Here is a 24,043-nt window from a genome sequence, read left to right as displayed (position 1 = left end):
AACCCTGGGCACTCTGCTCCTGCCAGATAAGAAATCCCCTTCCCTAGACCTCTATGTCCCACTCAGAATAGAGACAGCCTCTCCGTGTTCACCCACCTTCTGCTGCCCTGGTGCATTGGACTTGGGCAAAGCCACCCACAGCCTGCAGACGGCCTTCTGGAGCCTTCTCAACTCCTGTAACTACAAGAGCCAGTTCCCCAATGACCCCTTCCCATAGAGCTATGTGCACATCTTCTTGGCTCAGCCTCTCTGGAGAGCTCTGGCTGATACAGTGTGGCAGAGAGGAGGGATAAGGAAATTGGGCTGAGGCAGGAGGGGTAAGAGGGTGAGTGTTCCTTTAAGGCATGCACACATCAGGCTGGCAAGACATGGCTATAACCCTAGGACACAAAAAGAGGAAGTTAGAAGGAGATGCCTCCAAAGCTGAGGCCAGGGCACACAATGGGGACCAAGAGTCTTGGAAGCACCAGACACCCGCTCCACCTCCCTGTCAGATGCCTCTTCATCCCTACTGCACCCCCACCCCCCATTCATTCCTGGTACATTGATAGCACTTGCTCTAATGGGCTCGGCCCTAGGTGCCACTGGTTCAGAATGGACAAAAGGGACAAAGTTCTAGACCTTCCCTTAACCAGGAGACAAGAGATAAGTAAATAAATGACCGTGCTTCTCTTGGCGGAAGGTCAGAGCTACGGAAACAGTGCAGGGTGAGGGGCATGGCAATCGTGGTGCCTACCGGATGGTTATTCCCAAGTATTAGTGTGCAGCCTCCTCCTCATATCCCACTACAGGAAGAGGAACAGACATTGTGCCGTGGCTTCGGTTCATTCTGTATTTGTGCTCTGTGCACATCTATCATGGAGGTTCCTAGTATTGTGGCTGAGTCCGTCTGCAAATTACTACTGAGTTTGAATTGCTTAAGGCCTTCCCTGCGCCTGTCGCGCCCTCTGGTGGGAAGGAGCTGTCCTGCCGCCAGATGGTCCTGAGAGGCTTTATTTACATAACCACCTTTTTATCTTGCTTCCCCCAGCCGGCTTCACCCCACAGGAAAGATCCCTTCCCTCTTAGGTCGACGAAGAGCCTAAAAGGAATGCTTTCACTCTCCATTCATGGACTAATGGTTTAGGCCACTTTGAAAAACGTTCTTGACTTAACAGCCTCATAGCATGTGTAAGGTCTTCTTAGAAAACGTGAATTCTCCACATGCTCATTTGCCTGGCACTGTTAGGAACAAAGCCCATGTGGTTTCCCCTAGGAATCCATGTGCTGTATTTAACCAGTGTAGTCTTGGAACCATGGTTTGGACTAAGCTGGCATCCGACCTCCGCTGCCAGTCTGCCTTGTTCTTGGGTTAGGAATCACATATCTTCTCTCTGTGTTCTTGGCCTTCCCATGGTATTGATTTCCTGGCAAACATGACTTTATTTGCTTTTCTGTTTTGATATGATAACCAGCTATGGTGTAGCTCACTCACTGGGCCAGTCTGGCTGTCGGTCATTTGACAAACATCTGAATGTTCCTAGCACATTGCTACTGATGAGAATCCAGGCGAGCCAAGCAAGACCCATAGAACAGACATCCACTGACGGTGGTGAGGCAGGCTAGTTGGATGCCACAGCCGCTATTGCACAGGACACCCTGGGCCACTCCCAAAGAGGAAGTAAGGTTGTTGCCGTGGTTGGGGTTGGGGTTGGGTCCTGTGGGGACCGGCAGCCCACAAGAGATTTCTGGTTTTATTCTAGTGCCCACATGAACTAATGAGAACATTGGGTAAAGACCAGTGTATGTCTCAGAGTTTTGTGGGGTGGGGATGGGTGGTTGGGGGGGGGGTGCATGTGTGTGTATGTGCATATGTGTGCATGTGTGTGCCTATGCATGGACAAGACAGAAGACAGTTTGGGGTGGCATTCCTCAAGAGACACTGTCCACCTTGTTTTTGTTTCTTCTGAAATGGAGTTAGTTCCTCATAGCTCACCCAAGTAGGCTAGGCTGGCTGGCCAACAAGCTCCGGAGATCCTCCTGCCTCTGCCTCCCTAGTATTGGGAGTACATCATCATGCCTGACTTTTCTTACATGGGCTCAAACTCAGGTCCTAGCACATACAGAGCAAGCACTTCATAAACAGATACATCTCCCCGGACTCAGAACTTTTTAAAGGCCCCACCTCCCGCCTGTGTGTACAAGGTGGAGAGAGAGCAAGGAAGAAGAAACAGGAGATCACCCAGGGCTACTGAGCTGCTGGTGGTGCCTGTGGGGGTACACTGGGGCAATCCAGTGACAACTTGGTGCCGCCTCCTTCTCTGTTAACAGCAGGCCACTCTCAGCCACAGAACTCAGAAGACAGTGCTGTGATCAAGTTCAGAAAGTCAGTCATTAGTCAGGTAGGACCCCAAAGTGGGACTCTGCTTTTTTTTTGTGACTCGGTCTCATATGATCTGCACCCCCTGTGAGGCATCCTGAGCTCCTCTTCCATCTTGTTCACTTGGAACAGCAAGGAAAACATCGTTAGGAACTGGCCCTGCATCTTCCAACGAGGCCCCTTCGGAAGGCTATGTAGCCAAGATGGTTACAAATTTCAAATCCCAGGTCATTATTAGAATTTTCCTTTTGTATGGCTTTAGCACCCCACCCCTAGTGTGTGTGTGTGTGTGTGTGTGTGTGTGTGTGTGTGTGTGTGTGTGTGTGTGCATGTGTGTGTGTGTGTGTGTGTTTCTCACTGAGCTTAGAGCTGTTTCATCTAGAATGGCTGGCCAAAGATCTCCTGGGATCCACTTGTCTCTGCCTCTCAGTGCTGGGGTTACAGATGCAGACCACCATGCCCAATTTTATGCCCAGCTGAGAGGTAAACTGAGGTCATCACACAGCAAGCTCATTCCCCACTGTCACCTCCCCAGTCCTTTTGTATCTCTTATGCCTCAAGAACAATTGTTTTATTGACACACAGCCATGTACAATGGTCTACACACCGTCTCCAGCTGCTTCCCCATTATAAGGGCAGGTTGTTAGCCATGAGACCATATGCCTATGATTTTAAAACCTTGGCCAACCGGCCTTTTGGGGAGTATTGACTGCTCCCTGTATCAGCCAGCAGGTTCACACCAGGCAATAGGAACAGTTTCAAGACTGACTCCTGAAAGTTATGGCTTGGGAAACAGTCACAGGCTGCTTGCTGGCCCCTTAGTGGTGAGCAGTGTGTGTGTGTGTGTGTGTGTGTGTGTGTGTGTGTGTGTGTGTGTGTGTGTGTGTGTGTGTGTGTCTATCTTCAGTCCAGATTGCCAGAGGCCAGCATCGCTGAGAAACATGCTATATATCCTGGTAATCTTAGTAGTTATGCTTTTGCAAGCAAAGTAGACTGATCCAAGGGTGACTGGTGGGGTGCCCATCCCAAGCTTTGCCAATCTGTCCCATCCATTTACACTAAGTGGGAGTGTTCCAGACCCCAGCTGCACAGATGGCCTTTAAGTCTTACTTATTTTTTTATTTTATGTGCATGGGTATGTCTGTTTACCACATGCATGCCTGGTGCCGTTGGAATTGGAGTTACAGATAGTTGTGAACCTCCACATGTTTGCTGGGAATTGAACTGGTGTCCTCTGGAAGAGCAGCCAGTGCTCTTAATCACTGAGCCATCTCTCGAGCCCCTGGCCTATATTTAATGAATGGGCTACGAAAGCTTTTTCTACATGTTTCTAACTTTGGAAGAAGTAGAATGAAGTTTTCCAAGATCCAGAGTTTCCTGGGGTGTCAGACAGTTTGAAGAGGCAGCCAAGAGGCCTGAAGGCGGCATTGCCAAGCAGTATGGGAGCACCTACATTCCTTTTGTTTTTTGCAGACAGGGCCTTACTCCCAGCCTAGCCTGGAACTATGTAGCTCAAGTTGGAGATTCTGCTGCCTCTGCCTCCTGAATGCTAGGATTACAGATATTAGTCACATCTGGCTACAACCTCCTAAATGCTAGAATTACAGATATTAGCCACATCTGGCTGCAACCTCCATTTCTGAGGCAAACGACTTTCAGCTAATGGCCTGTATTATGCAAGCCAGCAACTCCTCACACCAAGTCAGAGGGTCACAGGTCTCTACTAGAAACCCCAGAAGTGCCCACTAACTGGATGCCTTAGAAATAAGGTTCACAGGTAAGTATGTATGTTATCACCTGAACCAGGACTTCTGCATGTACTGTCTGAAGGTTTTATGATTAGCTTTAAAATGTTGAGTCTCTTTCCCTAGTGCTTATTTTTTTTCTCAGCCTAGTTTATGGCTTTCTAAGTAAATATATAAGAAACATAATCAATGCATTACTTTACAGAACACTTCACTTGTACCTTCTGGAATTTAAGGGTTTTACTGTATAGATACTAAACCTATTTTAAATATTTTCATACTTTGTCCTATTTACTACTCTATCTTAAGCATTTTTTTTTCTAGAGATATGTAAACAATCTTCTGTTGTTTTTCAAGACAGGGTTTCTCTGCCTAGCCCGGCTGTCTTGGAGCTTGCTCTGTGGATTAGGCTGGTCTTGAACTCAGAGAACGGCTTGCCATTGCCTCCCACTAGGATTAAAGGCATGTGCCATTACTGCCCAGGGTAAACAATCTTTAAAAAAAAAAAGATTTATTTGCAATCATCTGTACTTCTGTGTGTGGGTTTGTGCATTTGAATGCAGGTGACCTCAGAGGCTAGGAAAGGGCATCAGACAGATCCTCTGGAGGTGGAGCTTCAGGCAATTGCGAGCTCTCACAAAAATCAGGTGGGTGTGGGAAAATGACCATGCTCTTAACTGCTGAGCCATCTCCACAGCTCCTTATGTAAGCAATCTTTTCTTGTTTTTTTTTTTTTGAGACAGGGTTTCTCTGTGTAGCTTTCCTGGAACTCACTTGGTAGCCCAGGCTGGCCTCAAACTCACAGAGATCCACCTGGCTCTGCCTCCCAAGTGCTGGGATTAAAGGCGTGCACCACCACTGCCCGGCTTTCTTGGTGTTTTTGAGACAGGGTGCTACTCTTTAGCACAGGTTGGCCTGGAACTCTATTTCATATTCAGTGACTGTCATAGAAGTATATTAATAACTTGTAGTAGCAGCACCTACTAGATTCTGAACAGTAAATGTAGGTCACTTGTTTGACCCACAGCTCGTAAACTTATGTGTTCCTTGATTTGAACCACAAACAAAATGAATAAATGTCACCATACAACACAGAAGGCCCATGAAAAGCCAAAGAAGAGATTACATTATCAAGTCTATTTATTTATTGAGACAGGGTCTCTTTATGTAGCCCTGGCTGTCCTGAACTATGTGGACCAGGCTGGCCTCAGACTAATAGAGATCTGCCTGCCCCTGCCTCCTGAGTGTTGGGATTAAAGGCATGCTTCACTACACCTGGCTAAGTTTTTTTTTTTTTTTTTTTCTAATATATGGTCTTCTTAGCTATTCAAGCTGACTTGGAACTTACTCTATAGCCCCGGCTGTCCTGGTACCTGTGATTTCTTGCCTGACTCCTGAGTGCTGGGATTGCAAACGTGTGCCTTCACACCTATGCATGCCATCACACCAGGCTCCATTACTGATTTTACTTACCCTTATTAACAGCAATACACACAGCTGAGTGTTTACTTGGAGCTACTACCTGGGAGAACCAACTTAGGGAAGAGGAGTTTGTTGGTAAGAGACCTCCAAGCATACTGTATCCCCTAAGTGAAAGAAAAAAAACCCTCCTACTACTCCCAGGGGACCCAGAGAGAAGCAGAGCAGGGAAAACAGTAGCAAGGTTGGTTTTCCACACCAGGTTTTGAAGAAGGAAGTTGCCTTTTCTTACTCCACTACTAAAAACATGAATGACAGGCTTATTTCCAGACAAAACAGGAAATATATTAAATAATTTCTAGAAGAAAATCTCCTTCAATGAAATTTAACATTTTAATTAATGTGCTATAAACCAAACACTGATAACCATACACAAATATGCTTGCTATGATAAACTAAGCCTTTGAATTATACTGTCAAATACAACTTCAGAACTCGCTGCAACAAAACACCCAGTTATTGCTATCTTGAGAAACAGTCTTATTTCCTTTGGCTTACAACCTGCAAAGCTGAATATGATTATTAAATAATCCACCATCTATCCTAGAAGGCTACAGAAAATTGAACCACTCACTGTTAGGATTTAAGAATACAGCTTTAATTTCTTGGTCACTTTTGATCATATAAATATATAAATCTTAAGAAGGTAACACTGTAATTAACTGTAATAAAGGCCATAAAAATAACAGCTCTGCCATATTGCACAGATAAATTAATTCAGTTGGCTTCCCCAGCCCCCCACCAAACAACTTCCGGATCAGAACTGGAAGACACGGGGATCTACACTCTCGACATTGAATATTGACAATATCAAGTCGTTTACAGAAAATAAACTTTTAACAGTTCACATCCTGACATCGTAAGGCAGGATCTCTTAACACTCGGAACAAGAGTCTCCTTGGAGTCCTCCTGCGGTAGAGGTGCAAGCTCAGAGCTGCGGTCTGTCATCGCAGCTGGGGAAGTGGTCCTCGGTCCGAAACAGGACCGGCGGCTCGTAGGCAGCGCGCTGGGGCCCGGTGGGCGCCGACTTGAAGAGAGCGGGAACACTGATGGTGTGCAACAGCCTCCGGAAAGCCCGAGGGAAGGTCCCCAGCTCGGCTTCGGCCTTGGTGACCTGCTCCTCCAACCTGGCCACGCTGCAGCCGATCATCCTCACGAAGGCCTCGAGCTTGTCGATCCTGCCGTAGATACGCCTCATCTCCGCCGCTTTGGCGTGAATCTGCGGCACGCCCTCGCTCACCACGTGGGACGAGTCTCCGCGAATCATGTCCAGCATGCCCACGAACTCGTCCACCCTGGCCAGCAGCTCCTCCAGGCTGGCGTCCAGAGCCTCCACCTCGGGCCGCGGGCCCGTGGCGGGCAGCAGGCTGGAGGCGTAGCCCAAGGCGGCGCGGCGCAGCAGCGGCAGGTCGCGGCCCGGAGCGTCCTCGGGGCCGTCATCTTCCCACGGCCCCGACGCGCTGCTGTGGCTCTGCGATACGTGGCCGCTGTCCCCGCTCCACGCAGCACCCACCGGCTCAGCCTCCTCAGTCGAGGCCTCTCGCGGGAGGGTTCCGCCGGCGGGTCTGTCCTCCATGGCCCACTCAGCCGCTTCCGGCGCTACGAGATTACGTCACGTTCCCGCGCTCACTGCTTCCGGCGCCGCCTGAATGCGTCGTGCTCTTTACAGCCGGATAATCTCCTGCACAGATTCCCAGGGTGCCCAATCGGCTACCGTCCTTGCCTGAGCATTAGTTTTGTGTGCCCGTCCTGTTTCCACATGTTAATATTCCAAAAAGGATGACGATTAGATGATAGATAGGAATACATAATAGATAGATGATAAATAGATTAAAGGCTATATGCCTTTAATCTCAGCATTCCGGAGACAGAGGCAGACAGATCTCTTGAGTTCAAGGCCAGCCTGGCCAGTTTCAGGCTAGCCAGGGCTGCATAGTGAGACCTGGTCTCAAACAAACCAACAAACCAATAGATGATTGGTAGGTAGATAGATGGTAAATTGATAGATGATAGTGTAAGAGGAATACAATAAAGCAGATCTAAAGATGTCCATGTCCCTCTTGCATATCCTCATAGCCAGGTTACCTCTGTCTGTTCACCTGCCCTATGGCCAGTGAGGCTAAGCTTCTGCAGATGGTTTGATATTACAAAGACCTGCCTGGGGAGTCAAACTCCAGGCGTTTTAGCTCAAGGTGTTTGTGCAAACAAAACATTTCTCATTTTTATTATTCAATCAAAAACATGAGGTGACATTTATAATTAAGCAAATACAAGTACAGCAAGGAAATACAACTGGTGTCATTATCTTCTTTGGTCTTGTGAAAAGAGTCAAGAATATTCCTCCCAGGCCTTTGCCTTACCACATAGATAATTTGAATATGCCAGGGCTTTCCCTTCATATCCTTGCTTCCAAGTGTATTCACTTATTATAGTTTATGTGATTCTTTCTAGAAGTCCATCTTGTGGGAAGAACATTCTGCACTCTGCCCCACCCATAGTTCACAGTAAGTTCACAGCTTCCTTACACAGCTCCCACATCCATCCATTGTGTAGGACCCACCAGCACCCATGCAAGGTTCCTGCCTGCTTCTTTTCCTTTACCAGTGATAGTAAAATAAACTGTAAGCAAAACAAGGAAGGCGGAACACAAAATCATCCTAATGATGTGTTCATCTCAGCCTCTTTACAAAAGAAATAATAGTTTCCAAGCATGGATTACATCAAGGTGTTGTGGGGGGGGCACAAGATGGGAGTAAAATCCTTAAAATTCTTAGAAACATCGAAGGTGGCATCTCCTAGTACCATGCAGTCTGGTAGGTCCTATTCTTCAGCAATGTCATCTGAACACAGGCCTAAGGCAACAATTGAGAAAGTGGGGAACAACTGAGAAAGGCTTGGGCTGTTTACTATCGATGCACATGCACAGGCAGGCACCCCCACACAGTGCAAAAGACGAGGTGGTGGAAACAGAGTCAGGGTTTGTTAGGTGTCCAACACATACTCTTCATGGGTAAAGTTTACGTGAGCTCTTTCTGTAGAATATTATTTTAAGATGTGTTACATTTGTTTATGCCGTGGAACATTTGTTTAATGATGCAAAGATGTGTTGCATTCTTTTGTATTGCATTTATTTAACTCAGTGAAGCTGTGTTACTTTGCCTGTCTAAAACATCTGATGATCTAATAAAAAGCTGAATGGCCAATAGCGAGGTAGGAGAAAGGATAGGTGGGGCTGTCAAGTAGAGAGAATAAATGGAAGGAGACATCTGGGAGGAGAGGATCTAGGAGAGAGAGAAGGAGGAGGATGCAAAGGGCCAGCCACCCATCTACACAACCAGCAATGGCGTAAGAAAGAAAAGATACATAGAAATAGAGAAAGGTAAAAGCCCAGAGAGGCAAAAGGTAGACAGGATAATTTAAGGAAAGCTGGCAAGAAACAAGCCAAGCTAAGGCTGGGCATTTTTAATTAAGAATAAGCCTCCATGTGTGATTTATTTAGAAGCTGGATGGTGGGCCCCCAAAAGAGCTAAGAGCAAAAGAATAAAAAACAACCAACAACATCTTTCCCCACTGGAAATTAGGAATTAGAGAAAAACAAAGATAGCTTTGAGCAACAAAATAGAGAAAACTACAAGCTGTTTCAATTCTTCACCATGTCAGTCCTCTGTGCTGGCTGACCCGAGTCCATCACTGTGAACCTAAAACAACCAGGAGTAACTTGCCATGCACACCGTGAGCAGTCAGCCTTTCATATCCAGGGGTTTAAAAAGAAATGTTAACCACTTCTGGGAATGCTACTTCCTTAATCCAGGGTCCTCTGATGTACTTGCCTTCTAGAAACATCTGGAAAGCCTTAGTAACAGCCTCTCTCTGCCTTTATTCTTGCATATTTCTCTTTCCTACATTCACACTCTCCTCTGTTTTGCTGCGTGGTCTCGGTTTTCTTCAGTTTTCCAACATGCTATGCTTAGGCAGGCATACCTTCGGCGACTGTCCTATTGGAAATGGCATTATGTTCCACTGGGTAGTTTTGCAATCTTCCTTATGGTGTCTGCATGGTGACTTTGATATAAACATGGATCTTAAATGCATTTGGATCTTCAAAGGTAACTTTCTTGTTTCAGAGGAGATATTCTTGTCACTTGGCTGTGTTTTGAAGAGTGAAACATGGCTGTGTATTTTGCTGCTATCTGTGTGACCTGATTGTTTTCTGGCACCTTGCAGCCTGTGGAAAATTATGGTCAAAATCTACAAGGGTTGGTATAGTTCAAGGCATCACTAAACTGTACTGTAGCTCGTGAAGACTATGGGGATAGGATTCCTTTGCACAAACTGGAGGATTCAGAAAATGGATGACTTTGTCTGTACTTTGGAACTTCAGCTCCTCTGGGAGACGAAGGAGGAGAGCTATGTGTTGTGTCACATTGTCTGATGCGTGTTGTGTAACTTCAGGTTAATTTTTAAAAGTCTATCTGATACTGTATGGTAATGAAGTTTGAACAGAGAGTAAGAAGTGCACGGTACTGTCATAAGGTCCTCACCATCACAGGCACTTCAGAGATGCTGGAGAAAGGGGGAAACATTATCAGGACCCAGGCAGCAGCTCTGGCAGGCATTCAAGGTAAACCAAACACTCACTGAGCATTCATTTGCCTTTGCCGCAAAAGATTCATCTAGAAAGCTGAGTTTTGTTTCTGTTTTTTTTAATGGTGTTTTTGTTTTTTGTCTTTTGTTTATTTACTTAAAGAATGGTGGAAATGGAGAGATGGTTTAGTAGTTAAAATCACAGGCTGTTTTCTCTCTCTAAGGAACTGAGCTTGGTTCCCAGCACCTATATCGGGCAGCTGACAACTGCCTATAACTCCAGCCCTAGGGGATTAGATGCCCTCTTCTGGCCTCTATGGGCTCCTATACACAAGCGGAATACACTACTGACACTCGAACATAACATATACAATGATAATAATCTTTTTTAGAAAAAGAATAGTGAATTTTTTGCTCAGATATCAGAAGTCTCTGTGGGTGTTAATAAACAAGTCATAAGTGAATCATTAAAAAAAATGATGTTCTCCCTTGAGGCCTTGATGTCAAGCAGAATGAACTTTGTGTAGCTTGCAAGGTTCCCAGTAAGTACTGTGGGGGACAATGGTTCCTGGAGTCATGACGAGTGGCAGAATAGGGTGCACTCCACTGCACCCTGGCCTCATGATAATGGCTTTGTGTTCTCCAACGGACAGGTACTGCTGGGGCCATTGACACTTTTGACACTTTCTGGTTACCTGGGGAGTGAGAACCACGCCTATAGTTCACAAAGCTTATTCAAGTTCAGTTTAGGGGTTAGTGGAAGAATAAGAGACAGGGAACTGTTTCAGTTATGTTTCTATAGCTGCAACAAAACACCATCACCAAAGAGCAAGTTGGGGAGAAAAGGGATTTTGACTTACACTTCTGTATTGCTGTTCATTAGTGAAGGAAGTCAGGACAGGCTCTCAAACAGGGCAGGATCCTGGAGGAGTGCTGCTTTCTGGGTTGGTTCCCATGGCTTGTTCAGCCTACTTTCTTTTTTTTTTTTTGGTTTTTCGAGACAGGGTTTCTCTGTGTAGCTTTGCGCCTTACCTGGAACTCACTTGGTAGCCCAGGCTGGCCTCAAACTCACAGAGATCCGCCTGGCTCTGCCTCCCGAGTGCTGGGATTAAAGGCGTGCGCCAGCACCGCCCAGCTCAGCCTACTTTCTTAAGAACCCAGGACCACTAGCCCATGGATGGCACCACCCACCATGGCCTGGGCCCTCCCCCGTTGATCACTAATTGAGAAAATGCCTTACAGCTGGATCTCGTAGAAGCATTTCCCCAACTGAGGCTCCTTCTTCCTCTCTGGCTTGTGTCAAGTTAACACACAACACCAGCTGGTACAGGAGCCACACAGAAGTGGGAAACACGCCTGACCTGAGCAGAGTGGGAAGGTCCAGCTGGGCTTTCCTGAAACTGATTTGGTGTCTGCCTCTGTCAGTCAAAAGAGTACTGTAACCACTCACCCTAAAGTCTTGGTGGTTTATTTCCCATTATGTTGATGTTCATTACAAGCCAACCTCTCTGTGCCTCTTAACTTCAGGGCCTGGATGGCAGAGCATCTGTCTAGGCTATTGTGGATCATTTTGATTTCATTTTTATTATATTTATTTATTTCTGTGCATGTGTACATGAGTGCTATGGTACACACATGGAGAGCAGAAGAAAAGCTCACACCATTCCCAGTTAGCTCTCTCCCTTTTTGCCTCGTGCTTGTGGGTCAGATGTACGCTCTCAGCTACTGCTCCAGCCTGCCTGCTGCCATGCTCCCCAACATGATGGTCATGGAGCATTAGAACTGTGAGTCCCCAGTTAAATGCTTTCTTTTGTAAGTTCCATGATCACGGTGTCCTCTCATGGTGAGGTGAGTTATCCAACAAAGAAAACCACTTGGACACAGGTTCAAGCCAATAGAAACTATTAGCCAGTCAGTGACTATTCTGGGTGTTCAGGAACCAAGTGCAGTCCTCAGACATTTCCAGGGTGATCTTTTAAGCACAAAGACCATATCCTGGGTTGACATACCTCAGTCAGCAAGAACAGTTAGCCAGAAGCAGAGCTACAGAGATCAAAAAGCAAGATTAATACATGTAGGGACTTTCCATGAGCTATGGACTATGATGGATTAGGTCTTTGTTGTTGTTTTGGAAGGTGGTGTTGCCTACATGCTGGGTCTGAATGGTACTTTCATCATGGCGTCAGCTGTGCTAAGGTCTGAGGCCTGTTATAATGGCAATAGAAAAGTAACTAAGACATCCAGGTCCAGTGGAGAGACCCTGTCTCAAAAATTAAAGGTGAATATTGATTTAAAAAAAATCTGATTTTGACCTCTAGCCTCTGCATACACACACACACACACATACACACACACACACACACACACACACACACACACACACACACACACCATAAACACATAGTAACATTCATATATATCATCTTAGGGTTTCTATTGTTGCAATGAAACACCATGACCAAAAAGCAAATTGGGGAAGAAAGTGTTTATTTGGCTTACACTTCCATATCACTGTTCATTATTGAAGGAAGTCAGGGCAGGAACTCAAACAGGACAGGAACCTGGAGGTAGGAGCTGATGCAGAGGCCATGGAGGTGAGGGATGCTGCTTACTGGCTTGTTCCCTATGGCTTGCTCAGTCTGCTTTCTTATAGAACCCAGAACCATCTGCCCAGGGATGGCACCACCCACAGTGGGCTGGGCCCTCTCCCCATCAATCACTAATTAAGAAAATGCCTTATAGATGGATCTTATAGAGGCATTTTCTCAATTGAGGTTCCCTCCTTTCAGATAACTCTAGTTTGTGTGTCAAGTTGAAATGAGACTGACTAGCCAGCATGTACGATGTACATATTTTTTAAAAACTGACTACATAGGGGCTGTAGAGATGGCTCTGTGGCCAAGAGCACTTGTTGCTCTTGAAGAGGATCTGGGTTCAGTTCCTCATACCCACATCAAATGGCTCATAATTGTCTGTAACGATGGTTACAAGGAATCTTATGCCCTCTTCGGTGTCCAATGGCACCGGGAACACACGTTGCTCGTAGACATTCTTTTAGGCAGAAAACCCATATATAGACAATAAAAATAAATCTTAAAAACATTTTTCTGTGTGTGGCTGTTTCGTCTGTGTGTATGTCTGTGCACCATGTACATGCCTGGTGACTGCAGAGGTTGGAAGAGGGCATTGGATGCTCTGGAATTGGAGTTACAGACAGTTGTGAGCTACCATGTAGGTTCTGGGAGTTGAACCTGGGTCCTCTGCAAGAACAAATACCCTTAACCACCAAACCATCTTTCCAGCCCCCAAATAAATCTTAAAACAAAGAAAATTGAGCACATAAATAGACATGTACATATATGCATGCTGTAGACAGATAGATGTGCATACTTCCCTGGGTTAGTGGTAATAGATGGTATAGATGAATAACATTCACACATAAGTCACTTTCAATTTTTTCAGTATCCCAGGATTCATCCTTACTTTGTTTGCTTTGAGAGCTTGAGCCTTCTAAATCATTCTTTTATTAGTTATTTATTGTTTTTTTAAGAGACAGGCTTTCTCTGTGTAGCATTGGAGCTTGTCTTAGAAATCACTCTGTGGGCCAACCTGGCCTCAGACTCACAGAAATCAGCCTGCTTCTGCCTCCCGAGTGCTGGGATCAAAGGCATGCAGCACCACTGACCGGCCTGAAATTTTTTATGTGTGTGTTTGCCACATGTGTACAGGTCCCCACGGAGGCCAGAAAAAGGTAATGGATCCCCTGGATCTGAAACCACAGAAGCCTCCAAGCCACCTGACATGGGTCCTCTGGAAGAACAGCAATCACTCTTAACCACTGAGCCATCTCTCCAGCCTCTTCTGAATCATTCTTCACCTTGGGCTGCTGGGTGGAGCATCGTAGTGAGATTGTCATAGCCCTTGCTTAATGAAATGGAACTTAGAGGCGTGCATGGTTTTGTGTGTCCTCCTTACTTGGTTCATCTTCATTTCATAAGTGGTCACGTGTCGTAGAATCTAAGCAACTGCCAAATCACCTTACCACTGGCCTTGGCTTTGTCAGCAGCTCTGGAAGCTATCAGTCTGTCCTGTTCCTATCTGTCATTCCCAGACTCCTCTTTCTCTGAAATCTGAGATTTCATGCTGTCTTCCAAAGACTCTGCAGATTCCGCTGCCTTCAGCTGCACTGGCTGGCGATGACTGGGCCGACCACTGACTTCTGTTTCTTCTGGAAACACTGTCAGAGCCTCTTGTCCACATGACTCACCGAGGCAATTTTCCAATCTGCCCAAACTCTTCCATTCCCCTGTGACCCAGCAGCACCGCCAGCCTCCCTTACTCTTTCTATTTTTCTTACCAATACTTAAAATGCAGTCTTAAAAAAATCACCTGGCTTCTCTCTGTAGATTATCAGCCTCTGGGGAGGGATGTTATTCACTGCTGAATTCCCAGAACTTAGACCAGTGTGTGGCTGACACGTGGTTGGTGCTAAATACTCAGGACAATCAAAGGTCAATAAGGCATGAAAAGTAAATGTGTGTGTGTGTGTGTGTGTGTGTGTGTGTGTGTGTGTCTGTAGAAAATGTGTGTACCTACATGTAAGTATGTATGCCTATGAACATATGTGTGGAGGACAGATATTAGCATTTAGGTGTCTTCCTCTATCGCTCTCCATCTTATTTTTGAAATATTCCATTGCATCTTTATTTACTTTGTATGTGTGTGGGCTTTTGTGTGTCAAGGTACAAGTGTAGAGGTCAGAGGACGACACGCCCAAGTTCTGTCTGTCTACCATGCGTGTCCCGGGGATCTAACTCAGGTCATCAGGCTCGGTAGCAGGTGCATCTGCCCTCTAAACCATCTAAGCAGCCTCACCTTCCGTTTTGAGATGCAGTCTCTTCCTGAACCCAGGGCTTGCTGTGGCTAGACTGCATGGCCAGCAAACTAGAGACCTGCTTGTCTCCACCCCCACAGCAACAGTGTCACGCATACGTGCCACCATGCCCAGCTTTTGAAAATTAAATTTAGTTGTTGGCAAAGATTTCAACTGAGGTTTCTGAGCCAGACACTCTGGGTCGTTCTTGACAAATTGCCCTGCTCAGCACCTCCCCACTCCAGTCTGTCACCAAGACACGTGGAGTTTGCCTGTGCCTTGGATTCATCAACTTGTTTTCAGCTATCTCAGGCTTCTAGCATTTACTATCTAATGGGCTCTCAGCTTTCAGCATTACCCTAGTCCTGTTAGCAGATCAGCTTGAGGGAACTGGAATTTTATTCCTCCACTGGCCCTTAAGAAACTCCCTTTGTCTTCTGGTCACGGTGGCACACACCTTTAATTCCAGCCCTTGGGAGGAGTCAGGTGGATCTCTGTGTGTTGGGGGCAAACTGGTCTACAGAAAGTACCAGGACAGTAAGGGCTACATAATGAGACTCTGTCTCAAAAATCATTTGTGTTAGATGCTTTTATTTGCTCGTGGCATTAGAATCAAGAGGGCCACTTTAAACAGTGAAGTAACAACCAGCCAGATAGACAAACATTCAAAAAGACAAAAACGCCCCAGTTGCTTCTGAGTGCTGTAAGGGATACTTGTTTTCAGCCTAGGAGTGATGGGAGGAGGCAGGATGACCCCCCAGTTGGAGCACCAGACAGGTCAGAGCTTTTGCTGTTCTGCATCTCCTGTGATTTGAAGGCTCACACGTTATTTTTTTTAATTAATTTATTTTTTTTATATGAGTGCTCTATCTGCATGTATGCCTTTATGCCAGAAGAGGGCATCAGATTCAACTGTAGATGGCTGTGAGCCATCATGTGGTTGCTGGGAAATGAACTTAGGACCTCTGGAAGAACAGTCATTGCTCTTAAATGCTGAGCCATCTCTCTAGCTCCTGAAGGCTCACATTTCAATAAGTGGTGCACTTGAGTGATGGTTAGTTTTAATTGTCAACTTGACATAAACTTGAATCACTAGAGAAGAGAGTCTTAGAATTGTCTAGATCAAACTGGCCTATGAGGAACTGTCTTGATTACATTAACTGAAGTGGGAAGATTTGCCACCTGTGGGAAGTACCATTCCCTAGGGAGGGGATCCTGGACTGTACAAGAACAGAGAAGCTGAGCTGCATATAGGCAAGCATGCATTTATTCACTGGTCTCTGCTCTTGATTGTGGATTTGATATGGCTGTCTGCTTCACACTAGCCTTGCCTTCTTCATCATGATGGACTGTACCTGTAACTGTGAACCAAATAACCCTTTCTGTCTTGAGTTGCGTTTTTTTTTTCATGTTATTTTATCACAGCAACAGGAAACAAAACTAAGACAATCTTCAAATATTCAAATCCATGAAAAAAACCACTAGCTATACCCCTTTCTCACACATGGTAATGCCTAAGGTATCCTGATGAGATGCTGTGGGGCTTGGCATCCAGGTCAGGGCCCAGATCCAAGTGGAGTAGAGAGGAATCCCTACACATCTCAGAGCCCCTATGAGCAGGGTGGGGAGAGTGTCCCCAGTGTAAAGAGTGTAATTGGTGGAGAGAGCTTATGGTATAGGATGGAGATCCTTCCCAGGAAATCAGCCCAGGCTGAGGGGGATGCCAGCTCTCAGGGGTATTCTAGGTGTCAAACCCAGTAGAGCAAGGACAGTGTCCACACACGGGACAACATCATAGTGCTGCGTGAACCAGGAAGACGACAGCAGTAACTGAAAAGGGAAGCCTTGGAAATGGCCACCTGGGAGATGAGGAAGATGCCTTTTCAGGGGAAGACGTTAGGGGGTCCAGAGTCTGAGCTGGGTGAAGAGCAAAGGTAGGCACTATCATATGGAAAGAGTCCTGTGACATTATTTAGGATGGAGGTCTCAATGGTATTTTGTTTTTGGAATTTAATATATGTAAGGGATATAGAATTCTGGGTGTGCATGGAATCTTATGTATATACCTACAAATGTCCCCTGATTCTGTCTACTAAGAGGGATTAGGAGCATACCTATCTCTAAGATCTTGGCTTTTGGATACCACTTTCCACTAAAGGAACTCTGGGCTGCTTAGAGAAATGGGGGCCTGCTCTTTTCTGCTCCAGCACCCTGCTCAGGTCCTAGGTCTTTTTGGAGAGGACAAGACTGGTGCAGTCTCTGAAAGCCTGCTCATGTGACAGGGCTAATAGGCCATCCTCACTGAGAGGTGAACAGAGGGCAGAGCTGAGCTTCAGCACCAGGTGGGGCTAGTAACTCAGCTGAGGACTGGAACATTTTATGTTCCGGTGGTTGTTTCAGAAAGTGTGAGTCCAGACCACCCATTAAGCCGCCACCGTGTGCACGTGTGCACGAAAGTAGGTGTTAATTACAGCAGGTCAGAATGGCTAAGTAAGGAGAGGCTGCAAATTCAACAGTCAAAGATAGTGGGACATGCCCACCCACCTAGACACCCCCCACACATCAGAATACCTGCGCCTGCTGGCTCAGTTTATAAAGTGCTTGCTGCAGGATCTGGGTTTGAGCCCCAGAACCCACTTAAAATAGCTGAAGAGGATAGTATGTGCTTGTAAACCCAAGGACTTGGTATGGTGATATTTTATTTGTGTTGAAATGTGATTTTATTTGTATGTTAATAAAGTTGCCTGGGGCTCAGAGCTAAAAGCGAGCCATTTAGCAGAAGTCTGGCAATGGTGGCACACACCCTTAATCCGATCATGTGGCAGGCAGAATCTCTGTGTGTTCAAGGACACAGCCAAGTGGTGACCCGAACCTTTAATCTCAGTATGAACCATAGAGACCTGGAGGTCTGTATAGACAGGCAGTGACGAGAAGGTAGAACAGAAAGGCAATAAAAAGGCGGGTTACACAGGAGGAGGTCTCTCTCAGGGGAAGGACAGCGGCGAGTGGTAAGATAAAGTGGCCTTAGCTCTTGGCTAGTGCTCTGATCTCGGGGCGTTTAATTATTTAAAAAGACTGTTTAGAATTACATCTACAAGTTGGAGACTGATGAATCCTTGGGGCTCGGCTAGTCTAGCTTAATTGGTGAGTTCCAGGTCAATGACCTTGTCAAAAAAGAAAGGAAGGAAGGAAGGAAGGAAGGGAGGGAGGGAGGGAGGAAGGAAGGAAGGAAGGAAGGAAGGAAGGAAGGAAGGAAGGAAGGAAGGGGGGAGAGAGAGGGGAGAGAGAGAGAGAGAGAACAGGATAAAAAGACAAAGGGATCCAGAGGAGCCAACAATCAGGCTAATGAGAGCTGCCCTTAGCCTTGGGCAGAAAAGCTTCTGCCTGCAGTGGCAAGGGTCAATGCAGAGACACATAACTGGCCCAAACGCTGAGGGTAAGTGACTGTTGGGTGCTCAGCCCCAATGGGACATCTATACCATTCCCTCCCTTGAAAGTTCAGGCGCTACCACAGAAGAGGGGGTGTAAGAGCCGGAGAAGGGAAGGGACGCTGTCAAAGCTGGCAGGGCTACCTCACTTAGGAACTCTCAGGGTTTGTGGTTATCTGTAGAATACCTGCACAGGATGGGGGCCCATCAGCTGTCCACCGTGGAGAGGAGAGGCGCTCATGAGGCCCAGCCCTGTCTGAGGAGCTCCTGGCAGTCAGCAGTGCTGGGGGCAGGGAGCCTGGTCCTTCAGCGATGTAGCCACTGGCAAGTCGCCCATTTCCAGTAACTAACCTCCCAACGATTGTGCAAACGATCTTAATTAAACTCATGGAGTCACACACACAAAACAGAAAAGACATGGGAGCAGGAACTGTTGGAGGAGGGGCTCAGTGGGAGGGAGAAAGGAGTTAAGGAAGGGTAATGTGGGTGTGAAAATGACCAACATGCATGTATGAAATCATCAAGAAATAAAAATATTAATCATAAAAAAAAAAACTCAAGGTGGGAGCTCCTGAGGAAGTGTGTCTGAGGTTGACCTCTGACCTTCACAAGCATGCACACCTATGTACATACACACATGCATACCTGTGCTGTACACCACACACACACACACACACACACACACACTCCCGGAAGGTCAATTTCTCAAATTTTGATAATCTCCAGAACATCCCATGCCCCATGCACAAGTCAGCGATGTGGTGGCTGTCCTCAGAAAGCCCCAGATTTAGAGAATTCACACTATTATGTTAACCTCCAAACAATATGAACTTTCATATTAGTCAGAATTTTGCTCATAGTAATGTTTGTTTGGGGGAAAGAAAAGGAGAAAAAAAAGTCTGTGTTCGAGATGGCTCATTTCTTCTCTCCACACGTCTGTATTTTTCTGTCATTCGCAAACACATTTCTAATAAAAACAAACCAGATGGATTTTATTGTAAAAGTATGTCATCGCTGTGTTCCTGTTTAGAACAGACACACAACGTTCTGGGGATCGGGTGCCTCTGAGTGACACTTCTGACTTTCATCTTCAATGCCAGCATTAGATGGCAGGAGGGCAGAGTGTGGGGAACGAGGGGGTAAGAAAAGAGAAGGGGGATAGGGAAGATCAAAGAGAATAAGGGGAGGTTAAAGGGAGGGAGACTGCTTAGATCCACCATGGGCCACCCAGAGCGGAAGCGGGCTGGCTCCTGGCCTCTTGGGAGGCTTCTGGCTCTGGTGTCTTGCCTGAGCATTGACCTCAAGGGAGGTCACCCACCTGCTGCCTGGAGGTGGGTGGAGTGGCCAGCAACAGACCTCACTAGTTCTTATTGGTGTTGGTTCCACTAATACCAGGCCATAGGGGACCGAGGATGGGAGGTGAAACATTTTAGAAGGCTTGAAGTCCTGGAGACAGAGCACTCAGAGGGTCAATCAGATAACCTCAAGGATTATCCTGGATCCCATTCTCTGTCTTAGGCTTGAGTCCCACTCTCCTGTCCTGACAGGGAAAGACTCCTGGTCACAAATGCCTTGGGAGTCTACTCAATATTCCTAGGCTCCCTCTGAGCACGCCCTCTGGACTCCGGTGCTCCAGTGTTTCCTCTTTGGGGGTCATAGGGCCATTCCTTGGCTGTGCTTACACCTTTCTGGGTCTGCTGCCTCCTCCTCCTGGGACTATGGGTCAAAGCTGATGGGTTTGACCCTTGCTATTTCTGACTCCCAGGCTCTCATCTTACTGCCTGCCTGGCCTTACCTTCAGGAGACCTGGGAGCTCCCTCTCCATCAACATCCTCAGCTCCCCCTTCCTCAGCCTCCAATTGCTGTCATCAGTGTTTCCAGCTCCATCATGGTGCTGGTGTGGATCTGCCTTGCTCTCAGGGCTGATGTAGCCAAAGACAAATACTCTAGGTGGAGGTTCCCTGGACCTTCATAAGGCCGGCCTCACACCGACACAGGGTGGGATGGTCAACGGCTCTGTCCCTCCCTATTTGGTCAACCGGATCCTATGGAAGGCGTGGTTGTGACCCTTCCGGCAGCCTGCTCCTGAGAGGACCACATTGTGCTGTGTGGCCCCTTGAAGTCATCACTGAATCATAACAGAACCTCCCTATTATGTCAGAAGATGCCAGCATTCAGAAGGTAAACTTGAGAAGTGTCTGAGAGGGAACAGTGAGGGCTGAAGAACAGGACAGCCCTTGTGATTCAGATGAGCAGTTTATATCTCAAGCCCATTTGCACCCAGCAACCCCTGCCCTGCTCAACATCACAGTGATTCTCAGAAGCACATCCACATAGGGAAGCTGGGAAGCAGGGCCTGGAGGGCTCACAGGACAGGAGTATGGGTTGTGGAGATTTTCACTGCCAGTGGAGGGGGTCTAGTCCCTGGAAGGGCCATTTTTCCTGGAGCCTTTGGCAACTGGGACAGAACTGGGATCAGTAATGATGAAGGGCCAGTGTTCCGATCACTCTGCTGCCTAGACAGGCTAGAAGAACCTCCTTGCAGTTAGATGAGAAGGAATGTGGCCTCTGTCCAGAGGAAGGCCCCGAATCAGCCCTCCAGCCTCGTTTGCTCTTGACTGGAGTAAAGGTCGCTAAATTTGACAGTCTTGCAGCTAGACAGCACAGTGAGGTCCCACCCCCCAAGCTCGGCAACAGATGGCACTCCTCTGGTGCAAGGATCACCGTTGCCTAGGTTACTTCTGCTTCTGCTCTCACTCAGCCACAGGCATCTGCTGTGACCGGGGTGGGAGAGGGGGGCGTCTCTACCTTAGCTGACTCAGCCTTTGGGTCAGATTGTGGTCAGCTCTGCACATAGACACGTTGGTCACTGAGAAATGTTTTGTCCAGAACTGTAATACATGGTTAACTTGCCCTAGATACCTCTTCCCCCCTTCAAGGCGAAAGACATCTACCAAAAAATCCAGGCTATGAAAGAAATGAAAATGGGAAACACTGAGATCCTCACAGTTCTCCACTCACTCCCAGACAGGGCATAAATACCTCACACCTCCAACAGCCGATTTCTCTCTCTCCTCATTCCTATCCTGTGTCTATGACACGAAACCTTTCTGGAACTAATACGTTGGTTTGGGAACAATGGTTTGGGAGCACCCAGGCCACTGAAAGGGACCTTTCTTTCTCTCCAACTAACAGAACTCTCAAAGGCTGGCTTCTCCATGGAAGGAGCTTTCAGGCCTGGGTGTGATGAGCTCTTCACAACTAAGATCACTCCCTCAGATTCATAGGAGCAAATGGTTAAAACCCAACTCTGTTGTGTCCATTATCCATGTCCAGTCCCAGGTTGCCTTGATGCATGCCCTGATTCTCATCTTCCAGATGCTGGGAATGGTGGCTAGGTGGAGACTTCTACCTTCATAGCGCAGGTGTGGCTTTGCACACACACACCACCACCACCACGACCACCACCACCACCACCGGGCTAGATTGCCTCTTGTGTGTTTTCTTCTCCCCTCCTTCAAAGGAGGGGAGCTGCAGGAATGCACTTCCCAAGGCTGTAAACCTGGGACAGAGCCCATAAAACATCTACTGTCCAATTCCTTACAGGAAAGTCTTAGCTGACAGCGGCTCTCCCGCCAGCGTGGAGACACAGGCAGGGATTGACTGGCCATGTTATGGATACGATGGGGTGTGCTGGCCACATTTATGTCAGCTTGACACAAGCTAGAGGTATTTAAGAAGAAGGAACCACAATTAGAAAAAAAAGTGTCTCAACAAGATTGGTCTGTAGGCAAGACTGTGTGTGTGGCACCTTCTTAATTAGTGATTGATAATGGGAGGGTCCAGCCCACTGTGGGTGGTGCCACCCTTAGGCAGGTGGTTCTGTGGTGTATAAGAAAGCAAGCTGATCAAGCCACAGGGAGCAAGCCAGTCAGCATTGTTCTTCCATAGCCTCTGCTTCAGTTCCTGCCCTGACTTCCCTCAGTGATGGACTATGACCGGAGGCTTGTAAGGTGAAATACATGCTTTCCTCCTTAAGTTGCTTTGGACCATGGTGTCTTATCACAGCAATAGAAATCCTGACAAAGACACAGGGAGATTCCCGAAGGTCAGGTCCTCTCCTACAGCGGCACAGCCCACAGATGCAGAAGCCAGGGCTGTAATTTAATCTGCTCTTTACCTCCTCCCACCTACGCCAGGGCCAGAGGCAGATGGTGGAAAGAGAAGCCCGGGGCTGCTGCCCTCCCTTTGGCTGGCAGCCAACGCACATCCAGCGCCCTGCTCGCTCTTTGGCTAAGCATGCCATGTCTAGGGCGGTGAGCTGGCAGCATCCCAAGAAAAGAACACAATCCCTGCGCACGGACCACTGTCTCGGTAAAGAGGGAAGACACGAGGAGTGGTTACTCCTACGTCCGTCTCAGTATGCAGAGTGTGTCAGCATTGCCCATCTTGAGAAGACTGCTGCCTGTGCTCTGAGCACAGTTGGCTCCTCGGTGGGTGGTGCTGTTTTGGGAGGCTGTGGAACCTTTAGGAGGTGAGACCTAGCCAGCAGAGGTGAGTACAGGTGGCAGGCCTTGAAGGTTGGAGCCTGGCTCCCCTGCTTCCTGCTCTGCTCCTGTGCACAGGTGGTTCCGGCACACACTGCCATCGCACACCCTGCCACCATGGACTAAGGCCCTACGAAACTGTGAGCCAAAATACTTGCTTATTTGTAAGGTGTGGTTTTTTTTTTTCAAAATGAAATTTATAAAAAAAAAAAAAAAGTCTTAAACCATACAGTGGTGGCATGTGCCTTTAATCCCCGTACTTGGGAGGCAGAGGCAGGGGTCTGAGTTCAAGGCCAGCCTAGTCTACAGAGTGAGTTCCAGGACAGCCAGGGCTACACAGAGAAACTCTCTCTCTCAAAACAAATTCTTCCTCATGTTATTCTGCCCTGTTCTATGGCCACACAGATAGAAGTAAAAGTAGAAAATTGGCGCCAAGAGTGGCGTTGTTGCGTGGAATAAGCCTGATCACGTGACTCTTAGGAAATCTGGAAGAGTTTGAAGCTATAGAAGCCTTAGGATGCTGCCAGGAGAGCTCAGTGGACCTTTCTGATGGGAGTGTGGAAAAGCAGAATGCCAATAGAAATTCAGAGAGAAGCCGGGCGGTGGTGGCGCACGCCTTTAATCCCAGCACTCGGGAGGCAGAGGCCGGCGGATCTCTGTGAGTTCGAGGCCAGCCTGGGCTACCAAGTGAGTTCCAGGAAAGGCGCAAAGCTACACAGAGAAACCCTGTCTCGAAAAACCAAAAAAAAAAAAAAGAAATTCAGAGAGTGAAGGCCACGTTCATGAGGTTTTTCAATGGGAAAAAGGACTCTGTTTAGAAGTGGACTAGAGATCACTCATGTGACCTTCCAACATGGAACTGGTCTATGTTTGGTCTGTGTCTTAACATTTTGAGTGAGCCTGAACTCAAAAGTAACAGGGTACTTGATTTGGCAGAGGATGTTTCTAAACAGCTCAGCATCCAGGCCCTGACGTGATTGTTGGTGGCTGCTTTCAGCCAGGTTTATAGTGGAAATGAGAGCCAAGAG

The 24,043-nt window shown here is 47.2% G+C and overlaps 1 protein-coding gene across 1 annotated transcript; it reads right to left on the bottom strand.

The window, feature by feature from the left end:
* Positions 1–5,897: 5,897 nt before the first annotated feature.
* Positions 5,898–7,187, bottom strand: Bloc1s4 (biogenesis of lysosomal organelles complex 1 subunit 4). Its single transcript, XM_052735859.1, has one exon. The coding sequence runs from the start codon at positions 7,157–7,159 to the stop codon at positions 6,512–6,514; it is 648 nt and encodes a 215-aa protein (XP_052591819.1). The 5' UTR covers positions 7,160–7,187; the 3' UTR covers positions 5,898–6,511.
* Between the last annotated feature and the right edge of the window lie 16,856 nt (positions 7,188–24,043).

Source organism: Peromyscus californicus, unplaced genomic scaffold, assembly GCF_007827085.1.
Source record: "Peromyscus californicus insignis strain IS unplaced genomic scaffold, ASM782708v3 Scaffold_13__1_contigs__length_99412109, whole genome shotgun sequence".
Classification (NCBI taxonomy): domain Eukaryota; kingdom Metazoa; phylum Chordata; class Mammalia; order Rodentia; family Cricetidae; genus Peromyscus; species Peromyscus californicus.
This window is presented reverse-complemented; position numbering and strand designations above follow the sequence as displayed.